This window comes from Montipora capricornis, chromosome 2 (assembly GCF_036669925.1).
Source record: "Montipora capricornis isolate CH-2021 chromosome 2, ASM3666992v2, whole genome shotgun sequence".
Taxonomy (NCBI): Eukaryota; Metazoa; Cnidaria; class Anthozoa; order Scleractinia; family Acroporidae; genus Montipora; species Montipora capricornis.
Window position 1 is genome coordinate 14,344,105 of NC_090884.1, and position 17,251 is coordinate 14,361,355.

At 37.2% G+C, this 17,251-nt stretch overlaps 1 protein-coding gene across 1 annotated transcript in view; it reads left to right on the forward strand.

The window, feature by feature from the left end:
- The window catches only part of LOC138038927 (ubiquitin-conjugating enzyme E2 Q1-like), a 33,391-nt gene that overhangs the window by 14,484 nt on the left and 1,656 nt on the right, over window positions 1-17,251 (forward strand). Inside the window, exons 8-14 of the mRNA XM_068885019.1 lie at window positions 2,503-2,563; window positions 2,877-2,967; window positions 3,866-3,924; window positions 4,475-4,523; window positions 5,483-5,581; window positions 13,160-13,229; window positions 15,165-17,251. The exon at window positions 15,165-17,251 is cut by the window's right edge and continues 1,656 nt beyond it. Of these exons, the coding sequence (XP_068741120.1) occupies window positions 2,503-2,563; window positions 2,877-2,967; window positions 3,866-3,924; window positions 4,475-4,523; window positions 5,483-5,581; window positions 13,160-13,229; window positions 15,165-15,196 (461 nt within the window). The 3' untranslated portion in view covers window positions 15,197-17,251. The remainder of the gene's footprint in view (window positions 1-2,502; window positions 2,564-2,876; window positions 2,968-3,865; window positions 3,925-4,474; window positions 4,524-5,482; window positions 5,582-13,159; window positions 13,230-15,164) is intronic.

A 17,251-nucleotide genomic window follows, 5' to 3' on the forward strand; every position in this document is an offset into this window, starting at 1 on the left:
TTTCAAACACCTTTGAATATGACTTTTCGTGGGAGTTTTTGCGCTGTTCGCTTTCGCTTGAAGTCTGAACTCTGAACTCTGACTATTTATTTAATGAGTCAGAAGGTTCAAATAAACGTGTATGCGTTGTATGTTTATCACTTCAGATGTGACCTTTTAGCTTTTGTTTTTACGTATATCATTAAATGCGTGCCTTTTTCACTTTGTTTACATTAACAAAAAGAGTCCGCATGCCAATTGTGTAAGGATAATTGTTCTCAAATTCATCACATCCTTTTGATAACTCTCAATTTTTTGGTGCGTCTTATAACCGAGTATTTTCGAGTAATTTTCAGTTTGAGAACTTAGCTTGATTAAATTGCTAAGTTTGGGGTGCGTCTTATAACCAAGTGCGCCTTATAACCGAATAGAGCGGTTTTCAAATGCGTGTCGTAAAACCAAAACCAAAGTAATTACTTTGGCCAATCAAAATGGACGGAGACAATCCATTACACCAATCAAAACGCAAAGTAATTACACGTAACCGACACAGTGCGGGAAAATGTGCACGCGGAGCTACGATTGGTTTTGGTTTCACTTCTGATTGGTTGAAAAAGTGGCGCGAGAACTTTGAACCAATCACTGAGTGAAGTAATGCAAAGCCAGAGAAATTATCTAATTACTTTTGACACTCAATTGAAAACCACTCTAACTACGGTATCATGTTTCTACTATTAAATATAATGAACAAGAGTTTGAGCTACCATAACATGATGATAACATTGATCATCAGAGATCTTTTTGCCCAATCATGGCCAGCTTTTGAGCGGGACGTACATGCATGTGTATCATGACTTTGACATGTCCAATGACCTGTCAAAAAATTGTAGCCAAATATAAAAGGTGTAATTATATTATGGAAAGGTAAATTTTATTAAGATGCCTTACAGTGCGTTTCACAAAACTTTGGATGGGTGGTTTGAGAAGTTCATTTTGCATTTCACTTAGAGTGCCCCTAACCCCAAAATATTTTTTCCGCTAAATGAATCTTTGCACCTCTTGGAAATGCATTGCGGCCTTTTTTTTCTTTTTCTAACTAATCCTGCCTTTTTATAGGCTTCAAAACTTGCGAAAAACTAAGCATCTTTTGTTCACGACCGTGTCAGAAGGGGAGTGGGTCTATTCCTGATTTGATGTCACAAACTGATTTACATTGCATTAACTCTTTGTAAACATGCATTCAAAGTAGATTGTGACATCAAATCAGGAATAGATGCATTCCCCTTCTAACTCGGTCGTGAACAAAAGATGCTTGGTTTTTCGCAAGTTTTGAAGCCTATAAAAAGGCAGCATTTGTTAGAAAAAGGAAAAAATGGCCGCAATTCATTTCAAATAGATGCAAACATTCAGTTTAGCGAAAAAAATATGTTGGGGTTAGGGTCACTTTAAAACTTTGGAATTCATTACATCAATCAAATGGCAAACTTTGAAACAAACTTTGGGAATTTCACGCCAAACTTTGTGGGAATGTGGCGAAGTAATTTTTCTTTCCATTGTTTTGAAATGAGTGCCGTCATCGTGCATGGAAAGAAAATTCCAAGTTATGTTTGGCAGAAAATTATTGAAAGCTGGTTAAAATGGAAAGGACCATTTCAAATATACCACTTTCAAAAATACCATAATACTCTTTGTTTTCCCTCCAAAATGTTGCAAAAGGATTGTTTCCAGTTTCTCTTCAATGCTTACGCAAAATTTTGGGAGGGCAAACAGAGTATTATTTTTTGTGGTGGCCTAGAGGACGGGAACTGAGACTTCTGAAACAAACCATCGCCAACATTGTTGATAGAGAGGGATATCGGAGCCTACAAATGCAGAGGAAACAAAAGTCGGTCACTGTGTACTGACGATGTGAACATTTATATTACCAAGCCCAGCATTTACATGAGGGAAATCCTCAACAAACTGGTAGAGAATAATGTTTGATTGCCTGAAAATGTCCCATTGCGTGCACTTATCAATCACAGCTTAACACAAGATCTTGGTCATTCTTTCAAGAAAGTTAGTGTTATTCCACAGGAGTAATTGACTCTTGAAAACGAAAATAGACTTATCCAGTATTTAGTAGCTTGTGCAGCAACTGATCCAGGGGCAATGTATTTTTTTTGTTCGATGGTGAGGACTATTGTGGGACTAACCAATCACACTACCCAATCTCAACAAGCTTTGCCACATTCCCACAAAGTTAGGTGCAAAATTCTCATGTTCATTTAAAAAGTTTGCCATTTGCTTGACAGTTATGTAAGGAAATTCTTAAGTTCAAAGCAAACTTTAAGAATTTAAAATGAACTTTGCAAACCGCCTGTCCAAAGTTTTGTGAAACTCAATGTAACCTTTGGACAAGACAATAGACATGCATCACTTCTTTTCAAATACCACTTATTGTTCTCATCTGGCCACACGATAACTAATTTTATCCATGACAAACATGATGGGTACAATGAAGCCCTTTGATTATTATTCCAGGAACATATTCGGTGTGTCTTAACAATGATAATCTATATGACTGGACAATTAAAGTTATCAGGTATGTACACTTCCAGATAAATTGATTTCAAAAGTAATTTTTTCTTGTAGCAATTATGAGCCCAACAAAATTGACTGAGTGGCTTCACAGCTATTAAAGTTGGTAGAGCATTGCACTGGCATCACAGAGCTCATGGTTTCAAATGGCATTGAAGCCACCTGTCTATAAGAGACATTTGCTTAAATTGTCCTCTTCAGAGAAGTGTGATGATCGCTTCTATCTTTTGTTAGTAATTATCTCACAGTGTACATAGCAAATGACTTTCAACAGTTATATTGAATTTGACTGCTGACTTTGCTACATGTATCTTTAGAGTGGATCCAGATAGTACATTACACAAAGATCTAATGCAGCTCAAAGGGCAAGAAGGCACAGATCACGTTTTATTAAACATGACATTTACAGTGAGTGAAATATATAATGTAAATTTATATGTAAGGCAGTGCTGGAAATAATTTTTCTTTATTCAGAGGACATATGTCCTTTCAAATCTTCCTTTTGGTCGGACATTTGACAAATTGGACTGGACATAATTTATTGACTGACAACACCTTGAAGAAGAGAACTCAAGATGTGCTGGTGTCATGTTTGGTCATCGTGTCTGATCATAATGTGAAATTGGCCGGACATTTTCAAAATTTGGTCGGACAATGTCCGATGACCGACTGTTATTTCCAGCCCTGTAGGGTACTTGAAGTTCAAGAATATATGAAAATTTCAGCCTCACAGCCTTTCTTTTTACAATGCTCTATGTATTACTGTCATTGGCTCAAGAAAAGTGATTTTCTGTCCAGTTATATAGAAAAGGTTCAGAAGAAATGAATTAAAAAATCAGAAAAATCCAGGAGGAAAATCTGGGTCAACTAAATTTTTGTAAAGTATCATTTCTGGCAGCTGAAAGCATAAAGCATAAATAAACAAATACTTTAACCCATTGACTCCCAGGGGCTCCCCACTGACGGTGACTGACTGTCCGGTTTCGGCCGGTTTGGACGTCAGTGGGTTGATTGGTATAAGCCATTTTATTAGATCAGTTTTTTGTTGCTTGGTGTGTGGGGTGTAAAAATTGGACATGCTGCTCAAGAACCAATGATTTCCCTTTCCTGTGTACCAGTGCAGGTACACTGTATTAACCCATTCATTCCACAGGCATCCCACCTCCAGTTGACGACTAAAATCGTCGGACATTAGACACGGTAAAATCTGTTAACTCTCACTGCCAGGATCCAGTGGGTTATAAGAAATGTCAGGAGCTTATTTCATTAATATCCTTTTTTTTGTTTGCGGTTATTTCTTTTACAGGAAAAATTTCCATTTGATCCTCCATTTGTCAGGGTTATTTATCCTGTCTTAACAGCAGGGTAAGTTATTACACCTGTAGGTAATCCAGACAGTTAGAACTTGTCCGTTGCTCTCTTAACTGCTATTGTTTGCAATATTCCAAAAGGAGCTGCAAAGATGATACAAGTAATGATTTTTTTATTTGCAACATTTTATACAATGATGGCAGGCCATTTTTAATACCCCGTTATTTATATTCTGACCAACGTGTACATTGTGTATTATTATTCCACTTGTTTACATGTATCTCATTCTCATGGTGTAAAGTTTTCTTTCAAAGTGAACATTAAAAGTTTAAAATATCTTAAGCTCAAGCCCATGCTTTAAATATGTGGGCATAAATCTAGACAACACTTTGAAGCTTTCAGAGGGGCTTTATGACCTATTCTCTACACGTATATTGTACATCTCTTACGACCACTCAGATTGAACGATGAATGACCTTGGTATTATATGAAAGCTTGTTTTTGGTAAGCTAATACGATAAGTGGTGATTCAGATATTTTTTGTAGTTTGACTTGAATGCCATCCATAATATTTACTTTGAAGTTCTCTTTTTCCTCTCCTCAGTTATGTGTTAAGTGGAGGAGCTCTGTGTATGGAACTGCTTACTCCTCAGGTACAGTCACCCCTTTTTTGTCAGTGTTCTTCCTTATATCTGTCTTCTGTGCCCTTTAAGTAATTTTACATTTTAAGACAGTTAATCTGATCTAATAAGGCGTGTACTGGAGATGTCATGTGGGAATTCCTTGAATTCCATTAACAATATTTCTAATGGTGAACTAAATGGGTTTTTTAGCAAATTGTGAATAAAGAGTTCTTTTATATATACATGTTACAGTATGAACAGTAAGATAGTAAGATAAGAAAACTCCCAAGTATTGACAATTTAATGCTAAGGTCTGGCTTGGATGTAGTATTTTTCCTATTGAGAACCTTAATGTCAAACAAGGAGCAAGTCAGGTGCATTTGTACAGAAAAAAAAATTGATACCAAATTGAATCTAAAACTCTCAACTATCTATGAAATTTTTTTTTCTTGAAATGGGGCACTTTGCAGCACCATTAGGACATGCCAAATATGGATGCAACAGTTATTATTTTTTCAAACCACCCAATAAGAGTCATAAAGGTAATAAACTCCTACCAGGTTCTTTGTTATTGAACTATGGAGTTATTTCCTGTAATGCCCATCTCTTTGATTATTGCTGTGTCTATTTTCACACTGTCAGTAACTTCTGTTAATGGTGACATTCATTTTTAAGGTGATGTAAATATGATGATGTAGATATTGTAAATGGAGTGCAGGGCTGGTGTAGCGGTGGGAGCACTCTCCTCCCATAATTGTGGCCTGTTTTCAATTTCCAGATTCAGCGTCATATGTGGTTTAAGTCTGTTGGTTTTGTACTCTGCTCTGAGAGGTACTCCATTTTTCCCCCTCCCAAAAAACCAACATTAGATTTAACTTGCATTAATTTGCATTAAATTGGAAATTTCAGTTTACAGTGTCCCCAATTAGTGCTCCAGTGCTTAAGACTAGACTTAAATGAAGTTCCTTTCCTTTTTCTTTCCTCTTTAGGGATGGAGCAGTGCCTATACAGTGGAGGCAGTTATCATGCAAATAGCTGCTACGTTGGTCAAAGGAAAGGCAAGAATTAACTTCCAAGACAACAAAAAGGTATGAATATACCCCGGTAGTCAAGATGGTTTAAATTGTATTCTGTTTCAGAATGTTTTTTTGGCTATATTCAAACCTGCCAACCACAACAAAAAACCCTTTTTTGGGTAGGTTGTGCATGTAAGGTACATTCACTTGTGAACATTTTCCTTCCTTGCCTTCTTCTGCCCATTTGCAAATTTTGAAATTTTAATGAAATATGTCATATTACCAAAATGTTTCTCCTTTTTTAACCAGATCGTTTTCTAATTTAAAGCAAAAGAAAATTTCAATTTTCACAATGTACATGAAAATAAAATTAGGGAGCATTCACAAAAACATGTTGGGGGGGAGGGGGCTGATGAGAAATTATCTACCATCTAAAAAATTTGGAAGACCCCTAGTTGCTGCATTAAACATTTTCAGGGACCCCTTTTAGTATCCGTAAAATTTGAGACACCCCCAACCTACCTCATGGTTAGAAACCAATGCACGGTTCAGAAGTCAGAAGAACAAGCGAAACAAATAAAGGCACAAAGAGCATAACGATCTGCTAAGAAACTCAGAGAAAAGGTAAGGCAAACAAAGCCTTTAGAAAGCGGGTAACACAACCTAACAGGACAAAAAGATCCTGCAGGCCGGGTCAAAGCTTTAAAAGCAGAATCATTCGTTTCTACCAACAAGCCTATCGGTCGAAACTAGAATGAAACTGATGCAAAAGTGTGAGGCCAAAGGGTCACATTCACATTACTGCAGAGACACGGTTTTCGCCGGTTTTGTAAAGTAGCACACATATTTCTGAATAATAATAATAATAATAATAATAATAATAATAATAATAATATTTCTTATATAGCGCCTATCCAGACGTGATCTAAGCGCTTTACAAGTCATGAAAAATTAAAAATTAAAAATTAATTCATAAACGAAAAAGTTATACAAAAATTTCCTTGAATAAATAAGTTTTAAGTCGTGTTTTGAAAGTCTGGAGATTATCAGAGTTTTTTATTTGTTCTGGGAGATCGTTCCAAAGTTGTGGCGAGGCGACAGCGAAAGCTCTAGATCCATAAGACTTCAAATTATAGCTGGTAGGGTTAAGACGGAGCGATGTAGATGAGCGGAGGGTTCTTGAAGGACGGTAGAGACTTATCAGTTCTTGTATGTATGAGGGAGACAAATCATGCAAGGCCTTGAAAGTGAGAATTAGAATCTTAAACTTTATGCGTTCATTAATTGGTAACCAGTGTAGATCTTTCAAGATGGGAGTAATGTGGTTGAATTTCGAGGAAAAAGTTATTAAGCGTGTGGCGGCGTTTTGTACATACTGTAGTTTTTTAACAGCTTATTTCAGAAGATTGTACAGAAGGAAGTTGCAGTGGTCAAGTTTGGATGAGATAAAGGCATGCACAAGTGTTTTGGCAGTTTCCGTTGATATAAATTTTCTGATACGTGATAGATTACGAAGGTGATAGAATGCAGATTTACATACGGTATTAATATGAGGCAGCGTTGACATGGTACTGTCAAAGGTGACACCAATATTCCTGGCAGTTTGAGAAGGCTGGACGGTGTCCTGACCAAAGCAGATTGATGGCAAGCAGTGCTCTAGTCTAAATTTTGAGTGAATAAAGAGGAACTCAGTTTTTTCTTTATTCAATTTTAGTTTGCTGATACTCATCCATTTGTCCAAATCAGTCAGGCATAACTCGATACGTTCAACAGCCTCAGTCAGTTCCAGGTCATTATTTGTTGAAAAGGAAACGTAAAGTTGCGTATCGGCAGCATAGAGGTGAAATTGCAAGTTATGGTGTCGAAATAAGGCAGCTAATGGTGCAGTATACAATAAATAAAGGATAGGTCCAAGCACAGAGCCTTTGGGTACTCCACAACTGAGGTTATGAGGTTGTGATTTATTCCCATTAATCAGAACAGATTGAGTGCGACCAGTAAGGTAAGATTGAAACCAGTTGAGAGCAGTTCCGCTGATTCCAAATTTAGAGTTTAATCTATTAAGCAGGATTTCATGGGCGACGGTGTCGAAGGCAGCAGACAGATCAAGAAGAAGAAGTACAACGCACTGACGATTATCAATAGCATGCATGATATCATTATGGACACATACAAGAGCAGTTTCACAGCTATGAAAAGGCTTGTAGGCCGTCTGTAGTGGCTCGTGAAGGTGGTTACTTAGCAAGTACTCATGTATGCGCACAGCCACGACTTTTTCAATGATTTTTGAGACTACTGTAAGGTTTGAGATCGGTCTGTTATTTTTAAAGATTTCGTGATCTAAAGAAGGTTTCTTGAGTAGAGGTGTAAGGAAAGCAGTTTTTAAGAGAAGGAGGCAGATAACCAGATTCCAGAGATAAGTTAACGATCTTACGAAGTGTCGGTAGAAACATTTCAAAGTATTCTTTCATCAGTGCGGAAGGAAGTGGGTCTAAGATGCATGACTTTAAGACGATCTTATGAGCAATCTTAGACAATTCATCAGTAGATGTAGGTGAAAAATTAATTAGTTGGCATTGTAGTGAAGGTGAGTCAAAGGTGCAGAAGAGATCAGGAGTCAAGTGAACTTTAATTTGATTTTGGATTTCAATAATTTTAGTTTCGAAGAATTCAGCGAAATTGTTTGCTGAACACACTGAACACACTGAACACACTCGACATGACATTTTTGGGGCTGCAAGACGCCTTGCAAGCCCTGAAGGTGTGAGCTGCAGTACTGCTCAGAAATATGTTAACCAGAAAACACACACGAAAGGCGTATATTTATAAGCGTATGTGCATATAACCATGTGCATATTCGGTATAAATATACATGTATATGCGTATACTGATATACACGTCTGACTCATTAGCTAGCTAATTGTTTTGGTTTTTTTGGCCAGTAATATATTATTGTTCTAAAGAATAGCTTGACAGCACTGAAATAGTACATGACTACGAACTACATGATGAACACCCACTTCCACAAACAGTTGTCATGTTTGGAATACACGTGTCTGAATTTAAAATCCTCCGTGTCAGGCTTTAATCAATACTCTCATTGCTGTCGGAAATTGAAATAAAATTATTTGTCCTTGTCGGAATTTCAGTTCATCACATTTTCTTTTTCAATGTACTAACATACAGGGCAAGTGTATTTTACTTGGTGTGATCACTTCACTTAAGAAAAGTCATATAACGGAAATTGAAATAAAATTATTTGTCCTTGTCGGAATTTCAAGTCATCGCATTTTCTTTTTCAATGTACTAACATACAGGGCAACTGTATTTTACTTGGTGTGATCACTTCACTTAAGAAAAGTCATATAACGGCACGTGATGTGGAAATGCCTGCAGCTCCGAAGTTGATGGCCGTTCCACAGTTAAAACGGGTTTTGCATATCGAGCATGTAACAGGCAACTAGCCATTCGTGTGGCGTGCAATTTGAGGCAATAAATCACAACAAAGAACTAAAATTTTGTCTTTCCTTGATTCATTCGTCCTTGCTATGACTGCTATGTGATGTACAACAATAAAATATTTCTACTGTCCGCAAATCTTAAAATGAAGACTATAACTATGTGTACACTAGAGCAAAAGTTTCTGGATTTGTGACAAATCCAGAACGTTTATTTTGTGTTTTTCATTGTGTAAACAGGTTATCACACAAATCCAGATTGTCTAAGCCCACCTGTGATCCTTCTGGATTGCGTTTGCAAAAAATGGCCGCTGAGCTACCAGGATATACGGGGTTCTTATAATTTTTTGGGTGGGAATTCTTCGTACTGACATATAAATTTACTTCATAAGTCCTCATATTTTCTCTTCACGGACTCTCACTCGAGGCCTTCAAAATCTTGATTGTGATGAGTAAGATCGAACCACTCCAAGTAAGAGTTCCACTTCAATATCAGTCTAGCTCAACGTGCTTGTATTCTCTGATTTTGGCCTTGGATGCCATTTTGAGTAATGAAACAGCGCTTAGCAAGTGGACTCCTCGAGTCAGTACGTCAGTCAGTACCACCATTGTCCAGAGCTACTACCGGTATTAACCAAAAACAAGTAACAGGAAAAATAGGTTCTATCCAGGTAAAAAAGTCCGCTGGTCCAGACAACGTTAACCCAAAGCTACTAAAGCTCGCCGGGAATGTGATAGTACCATCATTAAGGACGGTGCCTACTATTGTTATTGTGCATACGTTCTGCGCATCTCCAGATACGGATTTTTTATCGGTAATGCTTACTAATGCCGGGATATTTTTGCGCGGTTTAAATTTATGGAGAGAAAGCAGAACTTAGCAAGTGCTCTTGGTATCCAAAAAGAAAATTGGGGGTAACCATGCATTTTTCAGAGATAATTAAAGCTTTAATTTGGAAAAGAACGCCATACATTACTTTGTATTTTAAAGCTTTTTGCTAATATTGTTGATTAATTATCTTTGAAAAATGCGTGGCTACCCCCAATTTTCTTTTTGGATTTTAATAACACTTGTTGAGATCTGCTTTTCCTGCATATTCAGTAAACCGTGCAAAAATACCTTTGAATTAGTAAGCACCATCCTTAACACGCTTGTATCAACACAGCCTCAAAGACGAAACTGTATTCTCTCAGGGGAAATGCGCACGGGTTACTCCAATTCACAAGGGCGACGATGAGACTGATCCCTAGTGACACATGTGTTTGCTTCTAACTATCTCGCCTCTGACAGACAGTGGGCATTTAGAAAAGGCTTCTCTACTGAACTAATTCTAACTCAATTAACAGAACTGTGGAGAAAAGAGGTGGATTTTAAAAAGGCTTTAGACTGTGTCCAGCATGAACAGCTGTGGACAAAGTTACAGAGAAACTTTGGGATTTTAGGTCCATTGTACAACTGGCTGAAAAGCTACCTTAGTAATTGGCTTCAGTACACTGTCGTAAATGGCGTTAAATCTAAAATGCAAATCAGTTTCAGTTGGAATCCCTCAGGGCTCGGTCCTATTAGCACTGTATATCAGCGACTTACCATCTTCGGTCCCTTCAGGTGAAACTAACCAATACACCAACTAAACAAAGCACTGAAGGAGCTTTACTCCTGGTGTCTTAATAACAGACTCACACCACACCCCAAAAAGAGCAAGGTTATGCTATTATCTAAAACCAATACTGTGGGGCCAACCCCACTCATTACCAGCAGGGGCTGCCTTGTCAAACTGGTAAACAAATCGAGGCTACTCTGTGTAACTGTGGACAATAGCCTAACATGGTCACCACACCTACCTGAAGTGAAAAAGAACTTTGCCAATAAACTCAATCTATTAAGAAAATCGAAGTTTCTACCTAAGAGCATTTTAGAACAATTCTACTCTAGTATTATTTTGCCTTCAATCACCTATGGCCTTGTGATATGGGCAAACGGCAGCAACTCTGAGCTATTTGGGTCAATCGATAAACTCCACGGCCGAGCCGCGAAGTTAATCTATAACTTAGGGAATGACGCACTTAAGATAGCCAAATGGCATTCATTAGCTTAACACATTTACAACCTCAAACTGTTCAAGCTTATGCATAATGCTTACAATGACAGACTACCTGTACCATTGAGTGATAACATTGTTACAATGAGAAATACCGAGTACTTGTGAAGAAGATCAGAAAACATTGCTATTCCTAGGTTTCAATCTCGATACTTAGAACAGTCTGTTAGTTACAGGGGCGCCATCCTCTGGAATGCAATTGCATCCAGGCATCCGGACATAACCCGCGCTGAACGTTGGACTCTAGACTCACTCTAAACTCTAGACTGAGTAAGATAAAAGTGGTAAGAGATTTTCATTTTAAAGCAACATCTGCCTCAACTGCTAATTTCAGTAATGACTATTTTATATATTCTAAGGATTTTCAGCACTTAGTCTTAAGTCTTAATAAACCTTTTGGGAAGCGTAGTTGTGAAAATTTACTTGGCAATTCACTAAAATAATGTTACATGCATTTAAATGCCACATTTAAGAAACATTTTCCTTTTCCTTCTGATTCATAAACAGTGAATTGCTTTTGCTTTCACGATGCAAAGCGACTTGCACATTTGTAAATTTCTGTTATTGGCTCATGGCCTTTTTCCGATCCAAAAGTTCTTCGTTTTACACAATGCAACAGAAAGGAAATTTATGGTACTGAATAACAAAGGCAAATCAGACACCCATGTACACACGTATAAAATTATACGCGTATGTGTGTATAAACTGCGTATGAGCAGTACTTTACCTAGGGGGGTCTGGGGGCATACTACCCCCCCTCCCCAGGAAATTGTTAAAAATAGAATACTCAGAAACGCTGTTTCCAGTGTTTCTGGACCCAAGAATCAGTTTCCCTGGCAAGGCTGGAGTTAACTCAAATTCTCTTTAAAAAGTAAGTTTAAAAAATTACAATAATAAAGAATAAAACAAACCTCTCAAATATTGGCATCAAAGTACCAGACAGAGAATGTGAAACCAATAAGAATACAATACAATACAATACAACATTATTTCACAATGCTAGTCACGCACAACAAAAGCTGATTTCCAGGTGGGGCGTAGGTAAACCCGTTACAATAAAGTATAGATATATATATTTAAAATAGAAGTATATTACATATAATCAGTGCGATCCAGTAGAAGGCATGGAGGGCGAGGAGGCAAGTTTGCGTTTGAAATCAGAAAGCGATTTTGCGGTCTTTGCCTGATAGGAAAGATTATTCCAGAGCATTGCACCACTATACTTCAAGCTGCGCTTCAAAAAAAATTGTAATTTGCCTTGGAAGTGCTACATCAGTATCGATATTCCTAAGATTGTAATTTATGTTAGGATCATTCAGCTTTACAAAGGAGTTACTCGTTGGGGGGCAGATAGATCATTGAGGATTTTATACATAAGGATAGCCTTTGTATGGAAGCGCCTGGTTTCAAGGGTTGTCCATTTCAGGTTATTCAACACATCTGTGGACCTAACATCATATGAAGAGCAGATGAAACGTCCGGCGGCCTTATGCCCGCCTCAAACGAAAACCCTGACCTGCTGCAGAGAAAATCAATGCCAAGAAGCTAAAATTATATAATCACGACTTTTTCCTTGGAAGAAAAAATATATCACACAGTATATGAACTCGAGAGAGCAAAATTATGACAAAGGAAAAGGAAACCAGACCACATACAAGGGAATCATGTAGGCCTGTCAACCCCATTTTACACTCTTGAATATTATACTTTGTTAAATTGTGTTTACATTGGCTTATGACAATTTTTGTTTTCATTATTTGTGGTACCCCCCTTGAGAGGGTTTATATATTTTAAACAAGTTCAAGGCGCCTTTCTCACCAGTCCCCCACCAGCAAGTTTTTGTGAATGCTCCCTTAAATGCCTACATGAAATAAGAAATTTTGCATTGAGTGTTACATGGAAATGTGACTGATGGTTAAAAAGAGAAATCTTGCTAATATTATTGAGTATTTAACCCATTCTCTCAATGGGTTATCATTTAAATACCAAATTACAAAAAAATATTAATATATATGTATTATGAAAATTTAGTGGAAGTACCGGTATAATGCATTAATGTGGACTCTCCAGTAATTTTTTCTTTCTTCTGACAGCCAGGGGTCTACAGTCTAGTTAGAGCTCAGCAATCATTCAGGTCCTTAGTACAGATCCATGAAAAAAATGGTAAGTCCTCCCTTGAATTCTGGAGCAAGGATAATGCAATTAATTTGAGGACTGTTCATTAGAGACAGTTCCATGTAATTATTCAGTTAGTTGGTCAGACATTCATGTTTGCCAACCAATTCAGTGAGTAAAAAAGTCATTAAACAAATGCGCTAAATTGCCTTTCATTCTTAATCACAATGGTAGTCGGTCCCCAGTGAAATATTATTAAACATAATAAAGAGTCTTTGAATTATGCCAATCTTGCACATAATCATTTCAGTCTGTGTGTGTAGTTCTTAAGCAATAGAGGACGTTTTCTGTGTTTCCATAGCCTCATCTAAACACAAGGGGGAGTTGGCAAAATTTGAGACAGTTATGCAAACCCAATATGCAGTCAAGGGTTTGCAAACTGTCAAGAATTCTCCCAACTTCCCTGAGTGTTATATGAGGCTATGGAAACACAGAAAAAAGTCCTCTATTGCTTTTAGAAAATATTTTTGAAAGATAATTAGACAAATGAAGGAAGATTCTGGTTTTTTAATTCTTGATTGAAACATGAAACATGCTCATATTTCCTACCAGCCAATGAAAACGCACGTCTGACAATACATAACCAATCAAAATTCATGTGATATCACAGCAATGTTCTAAACACAGCTATTGAACAATGACAGTGCAGGTACTATCCTAATTATTTTATAAATGGCAATGCAGCATAGGCTCTATCATTACAAAAACAAATCTCATTAATAATTTATGAAGGAAAACTATTTAAAGAAATTTCATATTAACCAACTTAGGTCTGTAAATCTGAATTCTCTTTATTTAACAGAAACGTTAAAATGTGGGATTTCTATTGTTAAAATGTCTCATGGTACAAACGTAATGAGTGAGAGTGATCACTTGATGCTGAGGTTTATTAAGTCACAAAATTAGAATTATGTTGTATTACTTTTACAAACTTGAGGATACTAAACTGACTGTCTCTTGTTGTATGATGACTTGACACTCATGACTTGAGTGTTTTATGCCCAGCAAAGAGGCCCGTGATCACACATATGCAATACATGTAGTTCTTCTGCGATCACTTTAAGTAACATGATTTTCATGATAGCGTGTCTAGACATATTTTATCTTTTGACTTGTTCCATTTTTCCATCGAGTGAAGCTATGATCCTTGCAGTTATGAACACAATTTTAAAAATTGCGTAGACAACCCTGACACATTCAGGGCTTCAACTGGGTTTAAACCTGTGACCTTGTGATACCGTTGCACCAATCTAACCAACTGAGCTACGAAGCCACTGATGATGGGAGATGGTCATGTCTGCAATTCAACATGTGATTCATTTCATCATTAATTCTTTGACCATTTTTCCATGTTAATCCATCTCTAGTATGCATGTGTGCATTGGTCAACACTAATGGCCGTCCGTCAAACTGACATTGGACATTTCCTTACAATTACACGACGCAATATCCCATCTTAACATGAGAAGCTTATTGCTGATAAAAAAAATGAAAACAGGCAGAATTAGCAAAGCAAAGCAAAGCCGATCTGCGGTATTTAGGTCTAAAAACCACTTTGAAGACGGTTAGCTGTTACTTGTTTTGCTGGGTACTATTATGTCAATACTCTAAAAAATTCGTTTTTCCAGGACCTTGTCTCGTTAGTCTAGTGGGCATTGGAATATGCAAGGAGAACCCATTGATCCGGGTTCAACTCTTTGGCTCGCCTAATCTTATAATTTGTTCTCTGCACATTGAAATGTTTGTTTCTTTGAAGTAGATTTGAAGTCTGAAGTAGATTGTACATCGTGTAAGTTGAATAAAAAGGGAAATGTCAGTTTGAGGGATTGCCATAACTGTTGACCGTGTGCATTGATGGTTATATGATTCTTGGTAGTATCATGATATGATCCAAGTGACATTCCTTTCTGTGCTTGTTTATAGGATGGTACACTCCTCCCAAGCATGAAGGCTGACTTTGTTGTTTCACCATCTGTCTTTCCTACACTGCTTCTTGCACAAAGTGTTTTGTAGGATGGGATGTGTAACTAGGTTTGATGGGATTAGCTCTCTGTCTTTTCCCTTGATTTTAAACAGCTTTCTGGGTGGTAAAGAAAATAATCTATTTCTTTTGTTTGGCAAATTTTGAGGAAAAATCGAACAGATTTTATGCAGTTAGAAGTGGTACAAGTGGCGTAACATTTTATCCGAGACTGCCTGAATTGAAGAAGTCAGCTGTGTACAAAATACTGCGGTATTAGCACCATTGTTGCACTGGTGATGGGCACCTTAACACAGGTACAGAAGTCATCCAATAGCAACTACTGAACAGTAGTTAAAGGGCTCGTGCATGAATGTCATATTTTTTTGTCAAATTGCAGAAACATTTTGCTGTATATGGCACATAACTTACAAAAGAAACTGCCAAGTTGTTTTCAAAAATGTTGGCAGTAAGATGAAGGAGACCGAAAAAGATTCATTCTCCATCTGTTTTTAATCTTGTTGTCCTCACTATTTTATGTTTAACCGATGACAGTTCATTGCAGACATTACGATCTGTTCAGGTTGCCCAAGCTGATGCAACAAGGTGGCTGAAAGAAAATGGTCTTGCGTACAATCCCTCTTCGGTTACTTGTACAGTATATTTCTAGGTTTTTTTGCTTCTTGTTTCATTTCACTAAATCCGCAAAATTCAGTAAGAGCCAAGTCCTATTTCTTGTTTAAAATGTACTTCCTATTGTGTTCACTTCGTAAAGGATGACAAGTAACCTTTTTCATGGGGAAGGTGAAAGTTGACTGACAGGTCGCACAAAAAGACAATGCCAAATTTCAGATTAGCATGGTGGAAGAATAATGCTTGGTGGTAAGACAGCCATTGTAATAATGGTCCTATTAACAGCTGGATTTCAGGGCATCATTAAAACTTGTATGTACTCTTCCTGATTCAAACAAGATTGTTGTTAATACGATCATACTAGACAAGTACTATCAATACTAGACAAAACACAAGAAGTTTATAAATAATTGGGACTGCTGCACATTAATTTTTCCAAGGGGAGAGTATTGTGTAACCCAAGTTCTAAAGTTATTGCATATTGCAAACTCCAAAAAAATTGTTCGTGATCTGTTATTTTTGCCTCTACTTGCCATTTCTTTCAACCTTTGTACGAATCTGTGCCTCAAATGCATTTTTCAGTGTTGCACTCTGGTATGGTTGTTGTCTGGAAGTCATTGATTCTTATCTTTTAGTTGAATTTCTTCGTCTGTTAAATTGTTCAAACTGATATCAATATGATCTTGGTAAAATTGAAGAACAGCTCCCCCATGAGTTTGTCGGGAAATTGTCACTAAACTGTCAACCAACAGATGACCAAAAGCTCAGCAACACTACCAACAGGAGGCTGACAGATATTCAAGTGTTCCATTCCAGTTCTAAAGAGGAATTTGAATGTTCATTTCAGTGTTGTGGATACTGGTCATGCGTGACATAGCTTGACTGTAAGTGTGAACTCTCCCAGTGAGCTGTTCTTCAGTTTCACTGTGATCTTTAAAAGTCAACCAGGAAGGAAACTCATTCATATACCAATGGATGTTTGTTTTGCAAATGGCTAGAGTCGTTGCCTGAATACTTTCTTTAAAAAATAGACCCTTCTCCAAAATGGTGGCAACGGAGTTGAATGAGTTGAAATTGAACTGAACGAAAAACTGATACCAGAAATATTAGGTGTTATATCAGCTGAGAAAATGTAAGTTGAAATCTGACAAATTTACAGACGTTTGTATGATTGGGGGTATATGCCATACCCCAGTCATACAAACGTCTGTAATTTTTCATTTTTCAACTTACTGTTGCTGTTATTACACCTCATATGCTGAAATTTTGCAGGGTTACTAAACTAAAGGTGCTCTCTCTATTTCTGGTGTCAGTTTTTAATTTTAACTTATTTGAATTTTCGGCTACCATTTTTGAGAAGGGCTATTGAAATTGAAGTTTAATTTCAGGCTAAAATGGCAGATCTGGGTACCTTAGC